This window comes from Pelodiscus sinensis, chromosome 16 (assembly GCF_052426305.1).
Source record: "Pelodiscus sinensis isolate ZL-2025 chromosome 16, ASM5242630v1, whole genome shotgun sequence".
NCBI lineage: Eukaryota > Metazoa > Chordata > Testudines > Trionychidae > Pelodiscus > Pelodiscus sinensis.
The window spans coordinates 34,221,275-34,239,662 of record NC_143067.1 but is presented as its reverse complement, the minus strand read 5'-3'; the positions used below and the strand labels follow the sequence as shown (position 1 = coordinate 34,239,662).

The 18,388-nt window shown below is 41.8% G+C and overlaps 1 protein-coding gene across 4 annotated transcripts in view; it reads right to left on the bottom strand.

Moving 5' to 3' along the window:
* The window catches only part of TENM2 (teneurin transmembrane protein 2), a 1,126,385-nt gene that overhangs the window by 72,955 nt on the left and 1,035,042 nt on the right, over positions 1-18,388 (bottom strand). For all 4 annotated transcript variants that reach the window (XM_075900179.2, XM_075900181.2, XM_089769544.1 and 1 more), the window contains one exon: positions 13,630-13,776. In XM_075900179.2, coding sequence (XP_075756294.1) covers positions 13,630-13,776 — 147 coding nt within the window. The remainder of the gene's footprint in view (positions 1-13,629; positions 13,777-18,388) is intronic.

The window sequence follows — 18,388 nt, the reverse complement described above, 5'->3', positions numbered from 1 at the left end:
CTTTGTGCAGCCAGTTATTGAGGTAGGGAAATATGCTACAGCCAAGCTTGAAAAATTGGATTGCCACTATTTCTCTGACTTTTGTGAATATCCTAGGGCCTGTTGCTATCCCAAAATCTTCTTATACTGGAAGTGGTCTATGCCTATTGAAAAGGGCAAAATTTCCCTTGGGCCAAGTGTGTATTGATGTGGAAATATATATCTTTCAGATTGAGAACCACAAGCCAGTTTGTTCATTCAGTGATGGGATTATGGCAGCCAGTGTAACCACCCTCCATCTTGTAGATAAGAAACTCAACTGTTGGAGGTTCAGAATTGGCCCCCAATGTCCTCTCCCTCCCTGTCTTCTAAACTAGGAAGTATCTGGAATAAAAGCCCTTCCTTCTCTATTCCAGAAGTGCAAACTCTGGGGCTGTTAGCTGGATCACGGAGTTCGCTTCCTATATGAGAATTCTCTTGCAAAAGGGGTCTCTTGCAAAAGCATGGGGGGTAAGGTGCTGGGATGTGAGGTAGACAAGAACTCAATGTCAGTAAAAATAAAGTCCAGGATCCATTTGTCCAAGGTTAAGGCCTGCCATGGTAGAAGGAAATGGGCCAGGCGATTGCCAAACAGGGGTGAAGTTGGTGACAGAATAACTGGTGGCTTCTGAGTGATCCATCAAAATGCCTCTTTTGAAGATTGAGGAGTCAGGAGGAAAGATGGTCAGAGAGCTCCAGAGAGAATTTAATGAACAAACAGCAGTTGAACTTCAGCAACCCTCACCAGTCCATTAAACTTAGTATGGAAAAGTCTGACACCAGCATGAGCTTCCTGGACATCACAATCAGATTCAACAATGAAACTTACTGACAACTATATACTAAATCCCCTCAGATCACACACCCAGATCATGGGTCCTACATATGCCTATCACAGAACGTAGACTATCCTCATACAGTGCACTAAAATTCCTCAATAGCGATAATATGTGAGAAACGAAACAACCACCACACTCTCGAACTCATACAAGCAAACGATGAGAGAAAAACATCACCTCACCTATGGATGCCCTCTTTTTGCAAAGCAATCATTCTATATCTGACCTAACAGTCCTCATCCTCAAAGGAAACCTGCATACTGTTTTCAAAAGGTGAGTCTGGAAGCTTAAATGCATAACTTCGATAGACACTAAAAATAACGGACTGAATAGAGATTCTGGATTTATGGCTTATTACAAGAGTTTATAACCCACTAAACTGCCCCTCCTCCTGCTTCCCCACCATTTTCCTCCCTATGACAGGTGGGGTGTTAATGGGCCACTTCATCTTGAATGAGTCCTGGAAATGTGTGTGAACTGTTTAGTTTAAGTAATCTATTCCACCTTGTATTCAGATGTGACACACTGATGGTTCCCCAGACCTGAAGAAGAGCTCTGTGTAAGCTCAAAAGCTTGTCCCTTTCACCAACAGAAGTTACGCAGTAAAAGCTACTACCTTACTAATTGTCTCTCTACAAGTGCACAAGACTACCGGTAATTATTGAAGGGTATGTCTATGCTAGGAATTTATTTTGAAATAACTTATTTTGGAATAATAACTCCTGAAATAACTATTTTGATATAGCATGTCCACACTACAGAGAAGCCTTGAAATTAGTCCAAGGCATGCTCCCTTGGGATATGTCTACATGTAATTTCAAAATGCAGACTTAGTAGTGTGGATATACCTATCTCATAGAGCTGGAAAGGACCTTGAGAGGACATTCAGTTCAGTCCAGTCCACTATCCTCATAGCAGGACCAAGTATCAACCCTAACAGATTTTTGTTTCAGATCCCTAAGTGGTCCCCTCAAGGACTGAGCTCATAACCCTGGGTTTAACATACCAATGCTCAAGCCATGGAGCTATCCCTCCCCCCAACACTCTATTTGTTATTTTGAAATAAAGGGAGTTATTTCAAAATAGCTTCCTAGAGTAGCCCAGGGCTGGAAGAAAGGCTAACAAATAAATATTTACAATTATTTACAGGTATATGTTAAGTGGAAGAAGAGAATACAGACACAGGAGAGTTTCGTCCCAAACTACAAGTGGAAAAAGAGGAACTGAAGATGTGGTCAGTCTTTGTTGATACTTATGCCCTAAGCTCACAGCATGACCAGTCTGAGGAGTATGGAATACATGTACACCCACAATGAATACCTACAGAGGCTGACCCTTAGAAGTACTACCTCTCCCCTCTATGCCCAGCTGCTAGGAATGAAATCAACAAAATACTTTCTGCTTCTATTCTGTTTCCAGAATAGAACTTTGTAGAGCACACTGAGGCTATGTCTACACTACGGAATTTAAAAACTTTGCTGTGTCCAGGGAACGCGTCTGCTTTTTCGGATCAGTTTCCAAAAAAGCGGGCACGTTCTTTAAGAAGCCCTTCAGAAGTGGTGGGCTCTGAGGGTAAGTTTAGACTACAAGCCTCTTTCAAAATAGGATTTTTTGAAAGATACTTTCAAAAGAGCCTCTTTTGAAAAAGAGTGTCTAGAGTACAAGCAGATTTTTCGAAAAAGTGAGCCGCTTTTTTGAAAGAGAGTCTAGATGCTCTCTTTGAAAAAGCACAGTTTGCATTCAATAGCACCTTTTTTTGAAAGAGTATTTTTGAAAAAAGGTGTTATTCGCCGTGAAATAAGGTTTATCGCAATTGAAAAAACTGCCACGTTCTTTCAATTTACTTTTGAAAAAATGTGGCTGCAGTGAAGTTTTTTCAAAAAAAGACTACTTTTTTTGAAAAAACCCTGTGGTCTAGACACCCTGAGAGTTCAACAGAGCCAGGAAAATTTCTTCAGTTAAGGTGTTTTGCTAAATAATTCTAGAAAAGATTAGGGCAACAGGGATGCAGCTACTAAGAATCCTAAGATCAGAAGTCTCTTTGAGGACTGCAAGGGCAAATTATGTAGGTTGTAATAATCTGATTTTAACCATGTTAGGCATCAATATGCCAAAGCCATTTCTGTCTGAGGGTGCAGTCTGAGCACTCTAAACTCGAAATAAAATATGCAATTTGTGCTATACAAATTGTGTATCTTATTTCGAATCAATTTTGAAATAGCTTATTTTGAAATTTGGCGCATCTACACAGTGCCAAATTTTGAAATAATATGCTATTTCGAGCCATCCCTTATCCTTCGTGCAATGACGTTTACTGGGGTGGTGAAATAACACACTCGTTATTTTGAAAAATATTTCAAAATAAAGGGCAGCTTGTGTAGATGCAGAGGTCGCTATTTCGGGTATCCTGAAATAACCCTGCAGTATAAACGTACCCCAAGATGGAAAAGACCTGTCAGATTATCAAAAGAATTGTCCTTTTTCCTTTGTACTGCAGGATTATTTCCTACAGAATATTTTTCTAGTGCAAGTCCCATGCAAGAGTGCAACCCTTCCCCTAGGCAGACTATTCCACAGATTTGCACATATTAAGAAGGTTTACCTTCAGATGCAGCCTAAATGTTCACTTTTATAACTAAAACTCATTACTACTAATTATACCCACATGACTTATGCTAAACAGTTCCTCACCATCCTTGATGTTAACACATGCCAAATTTTCACTGACTGGTGTTTCTCCCATCAACTGATGCTTAACCAACCTGAAAAAAGACTTGCATACAATTACATGGGTTTATATGGTTCAGTTTTAAGCCATAATAAAGACCTGCCATAGCTCAGTCAGAATGCTCTGAGAACTGCAAGTCTAGCTGAGAGGACAGGAAGTATTTCAGAGGAGTGAAAGTCATATAGTCTATGGTCAGAAGCCATGTGGCCCCACCAAGAGCCCTTTCCTGGAGTCCAGGAAAAGCTCCCACAGGAAATGTTGATCTCAGCCAGTCAGTGTGGAGCAGGTGGGGCCACTGAGCTATACCTTCTTTGCCTACTTTGAGGATTTTAGTTCCAATGAAGGCAACAGACTCACAGGGTCCATGCACTCAGCGGAAAGCAATGCCTATTATTGTGCTAAGGCACAAAAGGTGGAGGGAGGAAGAGAAAGCTGGGGAACTATTCCCTGAATACTTTTTAACATGTGCCCTCTAACTTAATCATGCCTCTGACCCTACTATGTCCACATGATCTAAACCATGTTTGAGAACCCTAGAAGACAGGTTGAGTGTTCACCCTCAAATTCACACTCTAAACTCATGCCCTGTTGGAGCACAGGAGACCCAGAGAGCTCATAAACTTGGTTATAACCAAACCCAAGCTTTTTAAAAAACCCTTGTGCACTCAACTGTAAACCCTGCACCCCAGTCTCCTGCCCTAGATCACAACCGCCTCCTTCATCCAAACTCCCTCCCAGAATCCATTCTCCCTCCTGCACCCCAATCTCTTACCCCAAGATCCCTCCTGCACCCAGCTTCCATCCCAGACTCTGTACCCCCTCCCTTAATACCATGGAAGAGTGCAGCCCTCAATTACTTTCCAAAATCTTGGAGTGGCCTCCAATCAAAAATTATTGCCCACCCAAGATTGATAATGTTTACAGAAATGCTTTGGAGATACAGTCTGCCTGAGTCACTTTATTAAATTTAAGCAAACAAAGGAAAAATACACACACACACAGATTCACCGATGCTTGCAAAACTTATTTAAATGCCAGATTTGACAGAGATGCCACAATGAAGTTTATTAAAAGTTTGCACAATATTTCTTCCCCAAAACTATCAATAACAGATTTGAAGTATTCAGTGCATCAGATATTCAAAAGATGACTTTGTGCACTACATCCATTGTATTGACTCTGGGGAGTCTTTCTGTTCCCAGAGTATTGTGGGTATTTGTATTGAGAACCTCATAAAATCTTTTGTCTGTGCTGAATTAGAGACCCCTGCTGAGGCAATGCTTGTTGAGGCAAGCTAAATTACATGATTTGCTTTTGTGCTGTGAAATACTTGTATTATCTTAAATGTCACGAGCCCGATGTAGTATCAAATCACAGGATTCATCGTTCTCTAAAAGCAAAGCTTGTCCAAATGCTTATTTCAGCAGGGCACGTTTGTTTCTTTTTTCCTTTAATTTCAGAAATGACGTTTTCTAAGCAAACTCAAACACAGCACCTTTCAGTGGGTCAAATACATTGCCCAGAACATTGTATTGCTCTAGAAATGTGCTTCATCCTTGAACTGAAAACCTCACACTAGAGCAGATAACTCACTTTCTCTTGTTTGCTAGTTTTTGTCTATTGTGCCAGGCAGAATTAGCGCTGACTGTGTTTTATAGTGAGTGCTACAGTAATATATTGAGGGATAAAATATGCCTTCTGAGATGTGCACAACTCTCTGTGTAGCCTACTGGAATGGGGTATGCTCGTAGCCAGGAGTAGAAGTTTGCCCCAAGTCACTAAACTAGAACTAACCAGGGACGGGATTTATAAAAGAAAAGAAGTAGGTAAAAACAAAACCGCATTTCTGGTTTGTCGAGCAAATAGTGTGGATTCAATTCCATTCTCTTCCACTTAACATTTATACTGCATCTGTTGGAGTTGGGATTTGTTTTCAATGCCTTTGGTGAGTCCAGTTTTGGGATGAAGGGTGTTTTGGGAGGAAATATAACCAGTGGTAGGGCACAGCCAGATTGGGGGTTTACCTTTACTCCTGTTCTCTGCACTCCTATTCCAATACAAAGCAAATTTAGCATGAAAGTCTATAGAATGCAGAATCTCAGCTTGTAAAGAAAACAGTAGAAGGCTACTAGTTGGCTCATTTGGAACTCACTTTCTGGCCAGCTAATCAGAGAAAGAGTCTAGACAGCTTTGGGGCTTTATGTAAGTCCCTCACCCCACTCCTATCATGTTTTGCTTTGCATCTGATTATTTGATTTAATCTTGTCCTTTTTGTTTTTCCTCTCTGAAATGCCAGCACTTATGTACTTCGGCAATAAGAGTGACAGAAAATAGTAAAATAATTACGAAAGGGTATGGAAAAATAAGGGGTAAATTATGGCTCCAAGAATCAGTTAAATACTCGGGTATATAGTCTAGAACAAGGCTACACAACATACACTCCATGAGCCTCATGTGGCCCGTGGCCCATTTGTTTGCAGCCCATTGTGTGGTTTGGGTTTACGTGGGGCTCAACACGTAGCCCGCAGGTGAGAGCCAAAACATAAAAGTAGTCAATATAATGGTCTTCTGTTGTTATGCATTTTAGTAGTTAAATTTCTGGACTGTCATTGCTCATTAAAAGTGCTGTCATATCGGTGGAAATCGGGTAAATATTGAATTTTATTAATATCAGCAGAACTGACTTAAATGGGCCCTGTAAGTTGTGTAGCCTTGCCTTAATCTTTGTACTCATGCCTGTCTGGGTGAAAGAAGCTATTTGCATATATTTGCATATATATGCATGTATATGCAACCACACTTAAGTTGTGGCCCTCGGCATGTGCTGTGAGTATCACTGTGGCCCCCGGGGCTTCCAAAGGTGAGTAGCCCTGACCTAGAATATAGTGAGTAAGTTGTGATTAAGGGAAGTGTTATGTTCGCATAATGTGTCTAGGAGGCTAGGAATGGTGGTGGACATGGGAGCTGACTGTAAAGCAGCACTTTCTACTGCTAAGGGCAATATTTAGTGTGCTTTGCTTGGCTCTCCTCTCCCCTCCTGGGAGATGATCCCTGTGCCAGGAATGCAGTATAGCTAGCAGTGCTAGATAGCCTGCCACCAAGCACAGAGTTCAGGGAGTATAAGCACTGTGCTGCCTTTTGCATGGGTGAAAAAGACAAAAGGAGCTGTCTGTATTATTTCCTCCATTTTGCTTGCTAACTCAGGGGCAGGCACAATTTTAAGAAAAGCTCTGGCAGGATTGGACGTACAAAGCAGTGTTAGACATCTGCAGGCAATATGACAAAAAAGAAGACTAAATGCAAGACTGCAGATCAAGGTAAGAACACTCTAGAGCATTTAACGAAGAGAGCCAAAACAGTGGTAGAAAAAATGTGAAGAGCCACACCAAAATTGTAAGAAAAAAAAAAAAAGGAGGGCTGTATCAGGCCATATCAGTCTCCTGGGGCACCATTTTGAATTGCCAACCCGGTGAGCACAGGAATGACTTTACGAGCCACACTTTTTTGGGGAAAGAGCCGCATGCAGCTCGCGAGCCACTGGTTGGCCATGGCTGCTCTAGAGGGAGGGTAGAGAAGAGACGATATTGGGGAGACTGACCCTGGGAGGGGGAGAGAACCTCTGGCCTCTGGAAAAAATAAGTGCTGTTCTCAGCTCAGAGTGATAGAGAATTCTCACTTAGACTACATCTACACTGCAAGGCTATTTTGGGATAGCGGAGTATCCTGAAATCCCTCTCCCACGTCTTCAAAGCAAGCCCGTTATTTCGGGTTCATTATTCAAACGTCCCTGTGAACCTCATTCTATGAGGAGGGATGTTTTGTAATAGTGCTTGATTTCAAAATTTGGTGCCATGTAGATAGCACTAAATGACAAAGTAAGTTATTTCAAAATAGCATTGAAATAAGATACACATTTTGAGTTACGCAAATTGCGTATCTTATTTCGAGTTACAGTGCAGTGTAGATGCACCCTTACAGGACTGTGTGATACCAAGGATTTTAGGATTTAGTGGCTTGTCAGAAGGCATGATGGACCTCAAAGGCAACTTGACCCTCATTGCTTCCCTGATCCCCGCCAACTATACTGGGACACTTCCAGGCTACAGAGAGCAGAGTCCAATAAAAATATATCCACTTTCTCACTCAGATGTTAGTAGGGATTTAACATTTGAGAACACTCTTCATACAACATTTGCTACTTATTTGTTCAGGATTTCATGGGCACCAAATAATGATCATAATAAAAATATCTCACCAGAAGCAACAAACCAGCACAGAAGTGACTAAAGTAACCTGGAGGTTAAAGAGCTGCTAGAGTATTTTGTACTTATGCAAGGGTTTGCCTTTTTAAAGCACTTTACAAAATTATCCTCACTGTCTTCCTGTGTGGTGCACGTACATTATTAGCCTTTTCTGACAAACAGGGAAACTACGCTATGGTCAGCACTTTCAAACGTAGGTGCCTAAAACCTCAGGAGTTCATAAAATGCTAGGAGTTTACGAAGAGCACAATTCCCACTGTGCAGAAACCATTCACATTTTTGTAGTACCACAAGGCAAAGGAAGACAGACAAGAACATTGTTCTAGCTATTGCTGCACAATGTTTTGGAGTCCCTGGGAGCAAGCCTCCGAGTTAGGTCAACAGACTTGCGCCAGCGGGGCTTGTGCTAGTGCTCGAAACAGAGGAATGCAGGCAGAGCTGCAGCTTGGGGTCTGGAGCCAATAGAGCAGGATGGGGTGCACAGCCTGTGCTCCAGGATATGGTAACTTCAAAGCACTGCCTACACAACTAATTGGATAGCATAAGAATGAATCCCGCTTCCCTAAGTCTGGTCTGGAGCTAACGCCAAAAGACTATCGAAATAACCAAAGCAAGTCAGCAACAAGGCTGAGAACAGAAACCAGAAGTCTTGACTCCCAGTTCCCTGATATAACCACCAAACAATCTCACTACAGTGACTAATGGGTTTCACTGTTTGTTTCAGAGAATACCTTATTGTGTGAAATCTACATCTAGAAAATGAGAGGAGGTTGTAGTATTTTGACAAGGCTACCTTTGCTTCTCTCATATTGAGAACTAGTTGCTTTGGAGAAAGAGGTGTGAGTTCTGCCTTCCACTACACAGTTCATGTAGACTGTATTGATACACTATAGCCACTGAAGAATTTAGAAGGATTGTAATTATCAGAAGTTTAAAAAATTGAAGAGGAAAGAAATCTTTGAATGGGCTCACACATAGGACAACTGCTCACGGAACAGAGGAAGTCCAAATGAAAAATGAATTTAAAAATGTATCCTGCTATCCCTGAAACGTTTCTTAACCCTAAATTTCTTAAATTAAGTCCACAGTAGTTGTATGTATTTTTTGGATGGTATGTTTTAAGTCTCGGCTTGAGAAAGCCCTGGCTGGGTTGATTTAGTTGGGATTGGTCCTGCCTTGGGTAGGGGGCTGGCCTCCTGAGACCTCTTCCAGCTCTATGATTCTATGATTATTTAATTCAATGTATAAATCTTGAATAACTATATAATTCCTCCCAAAAGATGCTTAATAACTATTAAACTACTCAGGGCTTGTTTAAGACAAGGATTAGATTTAAAAGTGGCTACTATGAGTGTTTTAATGGAGTTCACTTTTTCTTTTTTTTTTTTTTAGAAACCTAAATTACTACAATTGAAAAGGATTTAAAAAGAGAGTTGGTCTATTTATCAGACTTCTTCCTTTAGAAATCAAACCAAACCCCTACGTTTGAAATATGTTTGACAAAACAATCTGAGCACCAATGCCTCTCTGGACAGGATCAGAGTAAACACCTGATTAAGCACATGTCTGGGCTTGAGCCATGACTACTCAGGATAAAAACAGAAGTATGTCCCTGGACTACTTCTGAAGTCTGTAGCAAAACACTTAGGGTATGTCTACACTACCCCGCTAGTTTGAACTAGCGGGGTAATGTAGGCATACCGCACTTGCAAATGAAGCCTGGGATTTGAATTTCCCGGGCTTCATTTGCATAAACGGGGAGCCGCCATTTTTAAAACCCCGCTGGTTCGAACCCCGTGCAGCGCGGCTACACGGGGCACGAACTAGGTAGTTCGAACTAGGCTTCCTAGTTCGAACTACCATTACTCCTCATTTCACTTCCTAATCCGAACTATCTAGTCCGTGCCGCGTGTAGCCGCGCGGCACGGGGTTCGCACTAGCCGGCTTTTAAAAATGGCGGCGCTGGCTTTATGCTAATGAAGCCCGGGAAATTCAAATCCCGGGCTTCATTAGCAAGTTCGGTATGCATACATTACCCCCCTAGTTCGAACTAGGGGGGTAGTGTAGACATACCCTATGAGACAGGGACCAATATGCAACTTCTGGGAATAACCCATATCATGGACAACTGAATTTAGCCTGTAAAAATTTAGGGAAACATCAGGTGCAATCTTCCGTAGTTTGATTTTTCTCATTCTTGGAAATAATTTGGAGCTCATGTTATGACTTAAATAGATTATAAAACAAAGGGACAAATTCTGGTCCTAATGGAGCCATTGGCAAAACTCCTACTGACATCACTGCGATACAGATTTTGCCCAACAATTTTAGATATGATAAGGAAATCCAGCCTAGGTAAGGAAGTGGGGCTAGCTAATAGCCATTCTACACTGAGCCAGATGCATTATAGTTTAATATCTTTCTCAGGAGCAGCTGGATCAGAGTTGTCCCTACAGAATAGCAAAAAGGGGTGACTGCTCTCGGCCATGCACTTTGGTGGGCCCTGTGGGCCTGTGCAATTGGCCTCAGAAGTAACAGATCAGTCTTCCTCACTTCCGCTTCAGGCCCTGCACCATCTTAGGGACTGCTTTGAGCTGGAAATACCTAATTTTAGAAGTTAAGCAAACTAAAAAAAAACAATGAGGAGTCTTGTGGCACCTTAACGACGAATAGATTTATTGGGGCATAAGCTTTTGTGAGTAAAAACCACTTTGTCAGATGCACTGGAGTGGAAATTAAAGAGGCAGGGAGATCTAGCTAGCTAGTTAGCTAGACAGATAGATAGAAGTGGATGGATTTGGAGTATCTACTCAAGCCTTTGAAGGAAAATTCCTCTAGAATTTAATAAAGATGAAACCATTTGAGAACAAAGATCATCTATTGCTCAAGGTACTGTACTGGGACTCAGGAGTTCTAGGTTTAATTCCTGGTTCTGCCATTAACTCCCATGGGACATTGGATAGGTCATGTAGTGTACATTTTCAAATAGCCTTTCCGAAGTGCTCAGTTCCCATTTAGGCACCTAAGTGAAATAGCCAGAATTTCAAAACTGCTCAATAGAAAGCAGATACTCAGTTCTGAGTCAATTTTAAAATTTAGCACAACTCTTCAGAAAATTCTAGCTTCTGTTGTGGGTGTTGAGTCCTGATAATTATAACCCCAGTCTTACTAGCCCTGGGTTGCCCACCTGCTGCCTTTCTTATCTATATGGACTATAATCTCATTGTGGCAGGGACTGATTGACTCTTGCTGTCTCAGTGCCTACTCCAACAGTGCCGGGATCTCGGCTGGAACTTTTACAACATTACTACTGCTACTACCACAGAAATGTAATATATTGTTCTATAGAATTTACTCACATACACACAGAATGTAATAGATAGTCTTATATCATTAAAAGTTTAACTTTCCTATACAATTTTATATACAGGGAATAATTATTAAATTCTATAAGATGATGAAAAACACACAGAAAAGTTTTAATTTTTACTATATTCTATAGGATTTTTCTATATGGGCTAGGTTGTGTTTGAGAACACAGAAACAGATTCTTCCTCCCTAAAACTACACTCTGCATGTTTCCATCATCTTACAGTAGATGACATAGGGTCTTATAATCAATTACAAGTGGTGACAAATGGAACAGATGAAGAGAACACAATGTTAGAAAATATTTGTATAGCTTGAGTGTGCATGGGAGTGTTCAGAGGCCAGATGGTCTGCAAAGTTTTCATAAATCTCACAGTCCCCATATTTAGACGCACCCTTTCCCCTTTGGCTCTGAGTAAGATGAACTAACAATCTCACTTCTCGCTAGTGATGATTAATGTTATATTCCTGTCATTTGGCATATGCATTTTATATATTCTTTGCCTTTAATTGGCTAGTATCAGCTCTTTGTGAGCAAAGTCTTTGAGGTTTGTAGTTCTTAAATTGGGGCACTCAGCTGAATGGTTTTTCTTCCTGCATGTCTGTTTTACAGACGCAAAATACTCTAGGCTAAAAAAGTAAATAAACAAAGACAGTGAAATCATCCTCCCCACTAGTTAAAAAAAAATTCCATTATCATCCCTATTGCTTTCAAAAATCCCTTTTGGTTTGGAGAGAATTCAGTGATATACTCATTCCCAATTTTGCATTGACAATTATCAATGTTGGCATAAAATTGAGTTTATTTTTTAATTTACTGTGTTATGCCATGCACTAGTAGTACATAAAGTGGGTATGTTTAGCTGTATGACCATATGGCAAGAGCTATTTACAAGAGGTAGCCCTGAATTGTAAAGTTTTGCAGTATTCAGATCCATGAGGTTGATTTGGCCTTTACAGAGTAAGGAAACAGCTACCAAGTTGAGATTCAGACCCCAACTTTGATAACAATATTTGCGTGTGTCCATATCTGGGTATGTGAGTACAGAATTTGTCCTACTGGCTAGGGCTTCAAAAGAGGTTTTCACATTGAGAGTTGAGCGATTTTGAAAATCTTTCCCCAGCACTGATCACTTGCAAGTCTGATCCTGAACTCTACAGAAAATGTGGACCGCAGGGATTATAAATGCTGTTGATTTTTGGATTTGGGGTTTTTAAACAATTTCTGTAAACTTTAAATATTATATAAGAATAGGACATTCACCTTAAAAATAATTTCATTGCGGAAGCAATGCTCCAACAAATAGTCTCCCTGAAGTCTGGGGAAACATTCTCTGCGACTACTGCTCTAGAATAAAGACGCCATCAGTACACAACAGATGTGCTCTTTAAAATAAATGAGGTCCAACCAAAAGTAGTGAACTGAAGAAAAGAAGCTGCATGAAATATTTGGTTTTGAGGAATGTCAGAAGAAAAGGAGGGAGTTGAAAAGATTCTATGGCTGGTATATGAAAGGAGTCTAGGAAAACTACACAGCTTTTGAGGAAACTTGTTTGTTTAGAATATCTGCTACAGTACAAATTGTAGTATTTTACAGGTGGTAGAGGTCCTTTCTCCCCTTTCCCGAGCATGACTCAATGTATTTGTCAGGAGACTAGACAGCCACGTTGTACCACTTTTAGGATCTTTTCTGGTCTTGTCTCCATCACTCTACAATGCAAGTTTCCAGAAAACTAGATGTACTGCAGTCCTCCTTGAAAACCATTTTGGACCAAATCCTGAAGTCCATTATCATAATTTTTTTAATATTGGTTTGCCTTGGTAAGGACACAGTGAAAACTGAATAAAAACCTCAGGATGTATATATAGACAGATTTGTTCAGCACAACAGATCCAGTCCTTTAAAGCTTTGGCTGTGGACAGTGAAACACGATGCAGTGAGCTATGATAAGGTCTTGCGGTTTTTTTACATTTAAGGGCTTCTGGTACAAAGGTGAATAAACGTTGTTAAATGTGCTGCTAAATCTGCTGCTACGCTTCTGCACATACACATAGTATGTGATTTTACAATTCACCAGGTGGTCTAAATTTGCCAATCTGAGGGCAGGATTGAGTTCTAAGATTCGAGGCCACATCTATCACTGACATAAACTCCACTGGCTGCAGTGGGGTTTATACCAAGGTGCAATGTGGTCCTCTGTCTTCAAAAGGAGCCTTTCAGGTCACACCTTCTTTCCACAAGGATACCGCTTTTCTTTCCACAAGGATACCATCTAATTTGTTTCAAAGGAAATGTAACAACGGTACTGACAGTAGTATGAGAGAAGGCCTTTCTGTAAAAACGTGACTCATGACGAAAGTGCATATAACCCTCTGTTCTGTAGGGACTGGGAACTGGAAGACTTTTGCTCACCTCCCTCATTATCCTTGTTATCAGCACAGGAGGTTTCCATGGCAACATTGCATCCAGGCCCTCTCCAGCCGGTCTGGCAGACACACTGCCAGCTGTTCTGACCGAGCGTGCATCTCCCATTGCCATTGCACAAATCAGGGCAGCCATCTGGTTGAAGAAATGAAGAAGATAAGTACTAGAAATACTAATTCACATTAAGATTCTACGCTCCAGGCAGGTGAAACAATACCACTGTGCACACAAAAAAGCAGCTTCAGCTAGTGGTATAAATACATTCCCTCACTGACGCTGGGTGGGGAGATGCATGGTAGGGAAGAAATTCATATTTAGCTCACACCTTTCTAAAAAGTGTGAATACAAATGTCACATTTAAATGATATGTAACTGGATCCCCCAAAACTTTTAAGATCTTGGGTTCATTTTTGTTATGGACAGAACTGACAGTCTGCTGACACTGGATCAAATCCTCATTTTATGCCCATTTTTCTATAAAATAACTTTCTCCGCCCATCTATAGCTATATAGCAGAATATTTGTAAGCAAAGGTGGCATCATCCATTATAGTGTATCATAAAATCCTACAGAGATTTTCCTAACATAAACCTGGAATATAAAGAACCTCCAGCAAACCTCTTAAAAAACCCTCTCTTGTTAAATGTCAAGTTTAAATGCATATCTTTAAAAGACTTCGATTTTTATTACAAGGCCTATTTCTGTCAAGATTTTCCTGAAAGACACGTTAGCAGGGATATCCCACAAATGATACACTATGTGACTGTCCTACCTTTATTTATTGTCAGTAAATTGAATTGGGATTGAAATAGTCTAGCTGGTGCGGGTGTGCACCAACCAAAATTCATGGATGATAGGACATCTTAACTTGTCAATCTACTTCTTGTAGGTGAAACTGTATCAGCAGGTGGAACTATACCTGGTTTCAATTCATACTGAAAACAGAAAGAAGGAATCAAAGGGTAGCAATGGAGAGGGAAGAAGAAGTAGAAGAGAGGGTGAAAGGATTTGGGGCCTGGTACACATACGATGGCAATAGTTTTTCACGACACTATCTACTCCACTATCTACTCCACTCCATTTCAGAAGGGTGAGGAGTCAGACAACAAACCTCTCTCTCACATTGCATACAGACTGAAGCGAGTGTCATACATAGGAGAGAGAAGACAAAATTGCAACAACTGGAAATAGAAAAAGTGATCTGATCTACTGGATCATTGTGTTTCAAACCCTCTCTCTAGAGTTTGAAATCCAATCTCCTAATCATGCTGTCTACATAATTGTACCTGAACACTGAATAACTGCTCCTGGTATGTAATGTTATGCTTCAGGAATGAGGCACCGAGCTTTCCTCTAGATACAGTTTTGTAGACAAGGCTATGTACATCACTGGACTCTCGCACCTTCCTCTGAAGAATCTCATACTAGCCATTAGTGGAGGAAGGATTTGATTTATCAATGGTTTGATCTGGCAGAGCAAATCATGCTTCTCTGTTAATGTTCATTCTCCATAGCAACAGTCCAAATAATCCGAGGAGACACTGTGATCTCAGAAGAACCTTCTGAACTCATCCACAGAATGCACTGGAGAAGATTTCCCTACCCTGGATAGCTGCAGGCTAATAGATTGTTTCTTGTGGCAAACTCTATTCTCACGCTCGAAGGCAGCCTTGATCTCTGGCCTGTGGCAGCACTCTTGAATCTTCCTGGGAGAATATATGTGGAGCAGCATGTGTTAGGTCTCTCTGTATTTGCCACTTTGCCCCAAGCTCTGACTGTTAATAAATGGATTAATCCACTGCCATGTCCAAATTAGTACAATGGCACCGTGAAATTGACTATTCAGCACAGCATGGCTGTTCCTTGTATTAGAAAACAGTGAGGGACTGACATGCCACTATTCATCTTTAGATCTGCATGTTTTTATAAGCTGCTTTTTCATATTGTTTCATATGAACAGAGAGCTTGTAAAATGTTCTGGCTTGAGAGCTCTGGACACTAAAGACCTATGTTTATCTGTAGACCAGATCCATTTATAGGTGGTAGTAGTCAAAGCTTCTACATATTGTCCTGCTGCTGTGCCAATAAGAAATGTAAACTATGGTACATTTTTTGATGTGGTTCCCATCTTTTGTGGCTCAGACCATTAAACATGTTCTATGTAGACAATCAGCAGATACTACGAAACCCTATGAATTTTCTTTCAGTGCTGCTACTGTGTATTTAAACTACTCAAAGCTCCCTTTACTTGAAAGAAAGGTTATTTTTGCATTACAGATCTTAGCAGCAACATGTGGCCAGCATACTGCACTATCTGAAATATTTTGAAGGCACTTCATTTTATCTGTGTCTTGTCATGTTGTTGGAGTGACTAAAATGATAATGCATCAAGGGAGGCATCATGCTGCAGGACAAATGATTTGTTTTATATGTAAAATGAACATTAATTGTGAATATACACTCAGAGTTTGCTTTTTGTGGGGGAAACCAGAGAGAGAGAGATAAACAGATCACAGTAGCAGGTTTGTTCCACAATATATGAGCAAGACGAAAACATGAACAGTGGGGAGCCAGCAAAATCTCTGAAAAGTTTTAGGTGCAGCTGGGAATTAATGGACATGACTCTGCTTTTAGCTTGAAGAGTGAAGAAAGCAATACTAGTGCGGGCATGATGTTGCTAGGAAACACTATGCCACCACTGTAGAGTTCATTCAATTTGTGGCCTTCCAAAGAAAGACTTTGTGTTCCAGTAACGTAAAAAACAGCTTCCATTTAAAAAAAAGAAAAAAGAAAAAAAGCTAGCACATAATTAGGCCACAATGAGATCTAATTGTTTTTGGCGATGATTTTTTTCTTTTAAAAGCTGTTAAAATGATGGATGTATTTAGCTACAAAAAAGGGCTGTAAGTGAATAGACAGGTAGTGGCTACCTTGGATTTTTACTAAAATGGACAAAAAGGCACTTAAAAAAATTATCCCCAAATAAATGGTTACATGACAGGAGAGCCATTATGGTCTGTTAGGCAAAAAAGTGGTTCTAAGAGCCTGTTTACACAATAGACCAAAACATCTCCATTATGAGCTACAGAGTAAATAATAAGCTTTCTTTTAAAAAAAAAAAAAAAAGTCTAAACTGTATTTGTGCGACAAACTTTTACTTGGGTCTAAAATACCTGTTTTTAAAAACCTTCCTATTTGTGCATTTGCACAATGATTGAAGCTGATATGCTCATCGTGTCTATGCTGCGATCAGACTGCAGCACTTGTAGCTGTACTCATGCTAGCTTTGATCTAGCTAGCTCCAGTAACCCTAGCAGCAGGGTAGCCATGGCAGCACGGGTTAGCCACTGAAGTAGACGGTCAAGGTCTTAGATTCAGCTGAACAGCCAGTGCTGCTGAGGCTCTTGTTATTTGAGCTAGCTGGACCAATGCAAGACTGGGGGATGTCCATGGATGCTGCAGTCATGGCCTCAGTGCCTGAACATGGCTAGCAGGGCTTGAGGCTTTTTGTCAAACCACCTTTACGAATGGAAATCAAGCCCTGTCAAGTTCAGTAATGTTAAGACTCTGTCACAAAGCAAGGTCCCAAGCTCACAAACACTCATGACAGGTGAGAGGACTTTCTTCAGCGTGAAGACTTGTGGAAGTAAACTCTGTTCCCAGCGCCAAGGGAGATTCTGCCACTCTCACAGAGAGTCATATGGGGTCGGCTACCTTTCTGAAGTGGCGTGCCAAGGTTTAACCCTCCTGCCCTGGGTTGTGCCGCTCTCCCGGGAGAGGCTCTCTCCACTGAGCGCCCTGGTTGATCTCCTGCCAGCTTTTCCTATGGGGAGGGAAGGAGCAGCGCATGCCTGCTTCCTTGGAAGCCAGATGTGGTTGGAGCCTCGGGTCTCCCCTGCCCCCCCATGGGAAGCTGGTGCTGGCTCCAACCATGTGGGGGTAGATAGCCAGCATGGGCTGGGATCAGGGTGGCTGCGAGGGGGGGGGGGACGAGTTTTCAGGAAAATGGGCAGGGGGGTGATCCCGAGGTCCCCAGCCCTGATGGGGGGGTGGAGTCCATGGCATCCTCACCTTCCTGCCAGGAACTCAGGCACCCAGGGACCAATGCAGCTTTGGAGCAGGAACCCCCCCCCCCCATTTTCCTCTCTCTTCAGCTGCCCCTGCCACCATCCAGCCCTGGACCTCAGGCAGCACTCATCTTCACTTATGCCCCAGAGAGAGCTTCCCTCTTCCCCACACCTGTTGCACCCCAGCCCGGCTCCAGCCTGCCCCTGGAGCAGCCCCGGTCCACCATGAGGTCTGGCTGCCCCTGGAGCAGCCTCCGTCCCTGGAGCAGTCCCACTTCACCACACGGCCTGGCCATCCCCAGACCAGCCCCGACCCCCAAAGCAGCTGCTGGCCACGCAGCCCCGTTGGTTGTGGTGAGGCTGCCCTAGTAGGGACAGCCTCATCATGACCTGGCTCCAGCTGTGGCACAAGGGGCAGCCACCAGCCATGCAGCTGCTCTAGCCAAGCTGTGTGCCACTCAAAATTGGCTCACATGCCACTTATGACACGTGTGCCGTACACTGTCGACCTCTGGAGTAATACATAACTCCCTGTGTAGTCCGAGTAGTCTTCATGAAATTAGTGAGGCTACCGAAAGATTAAGATGCCTCTTGACAAGAGTAAGGATAACAGAATCCAGCCCTCAGAGCGAATTCACAGCTACATGGGAACTGAAGAGTCATAGTACAGAGAAAGGGCT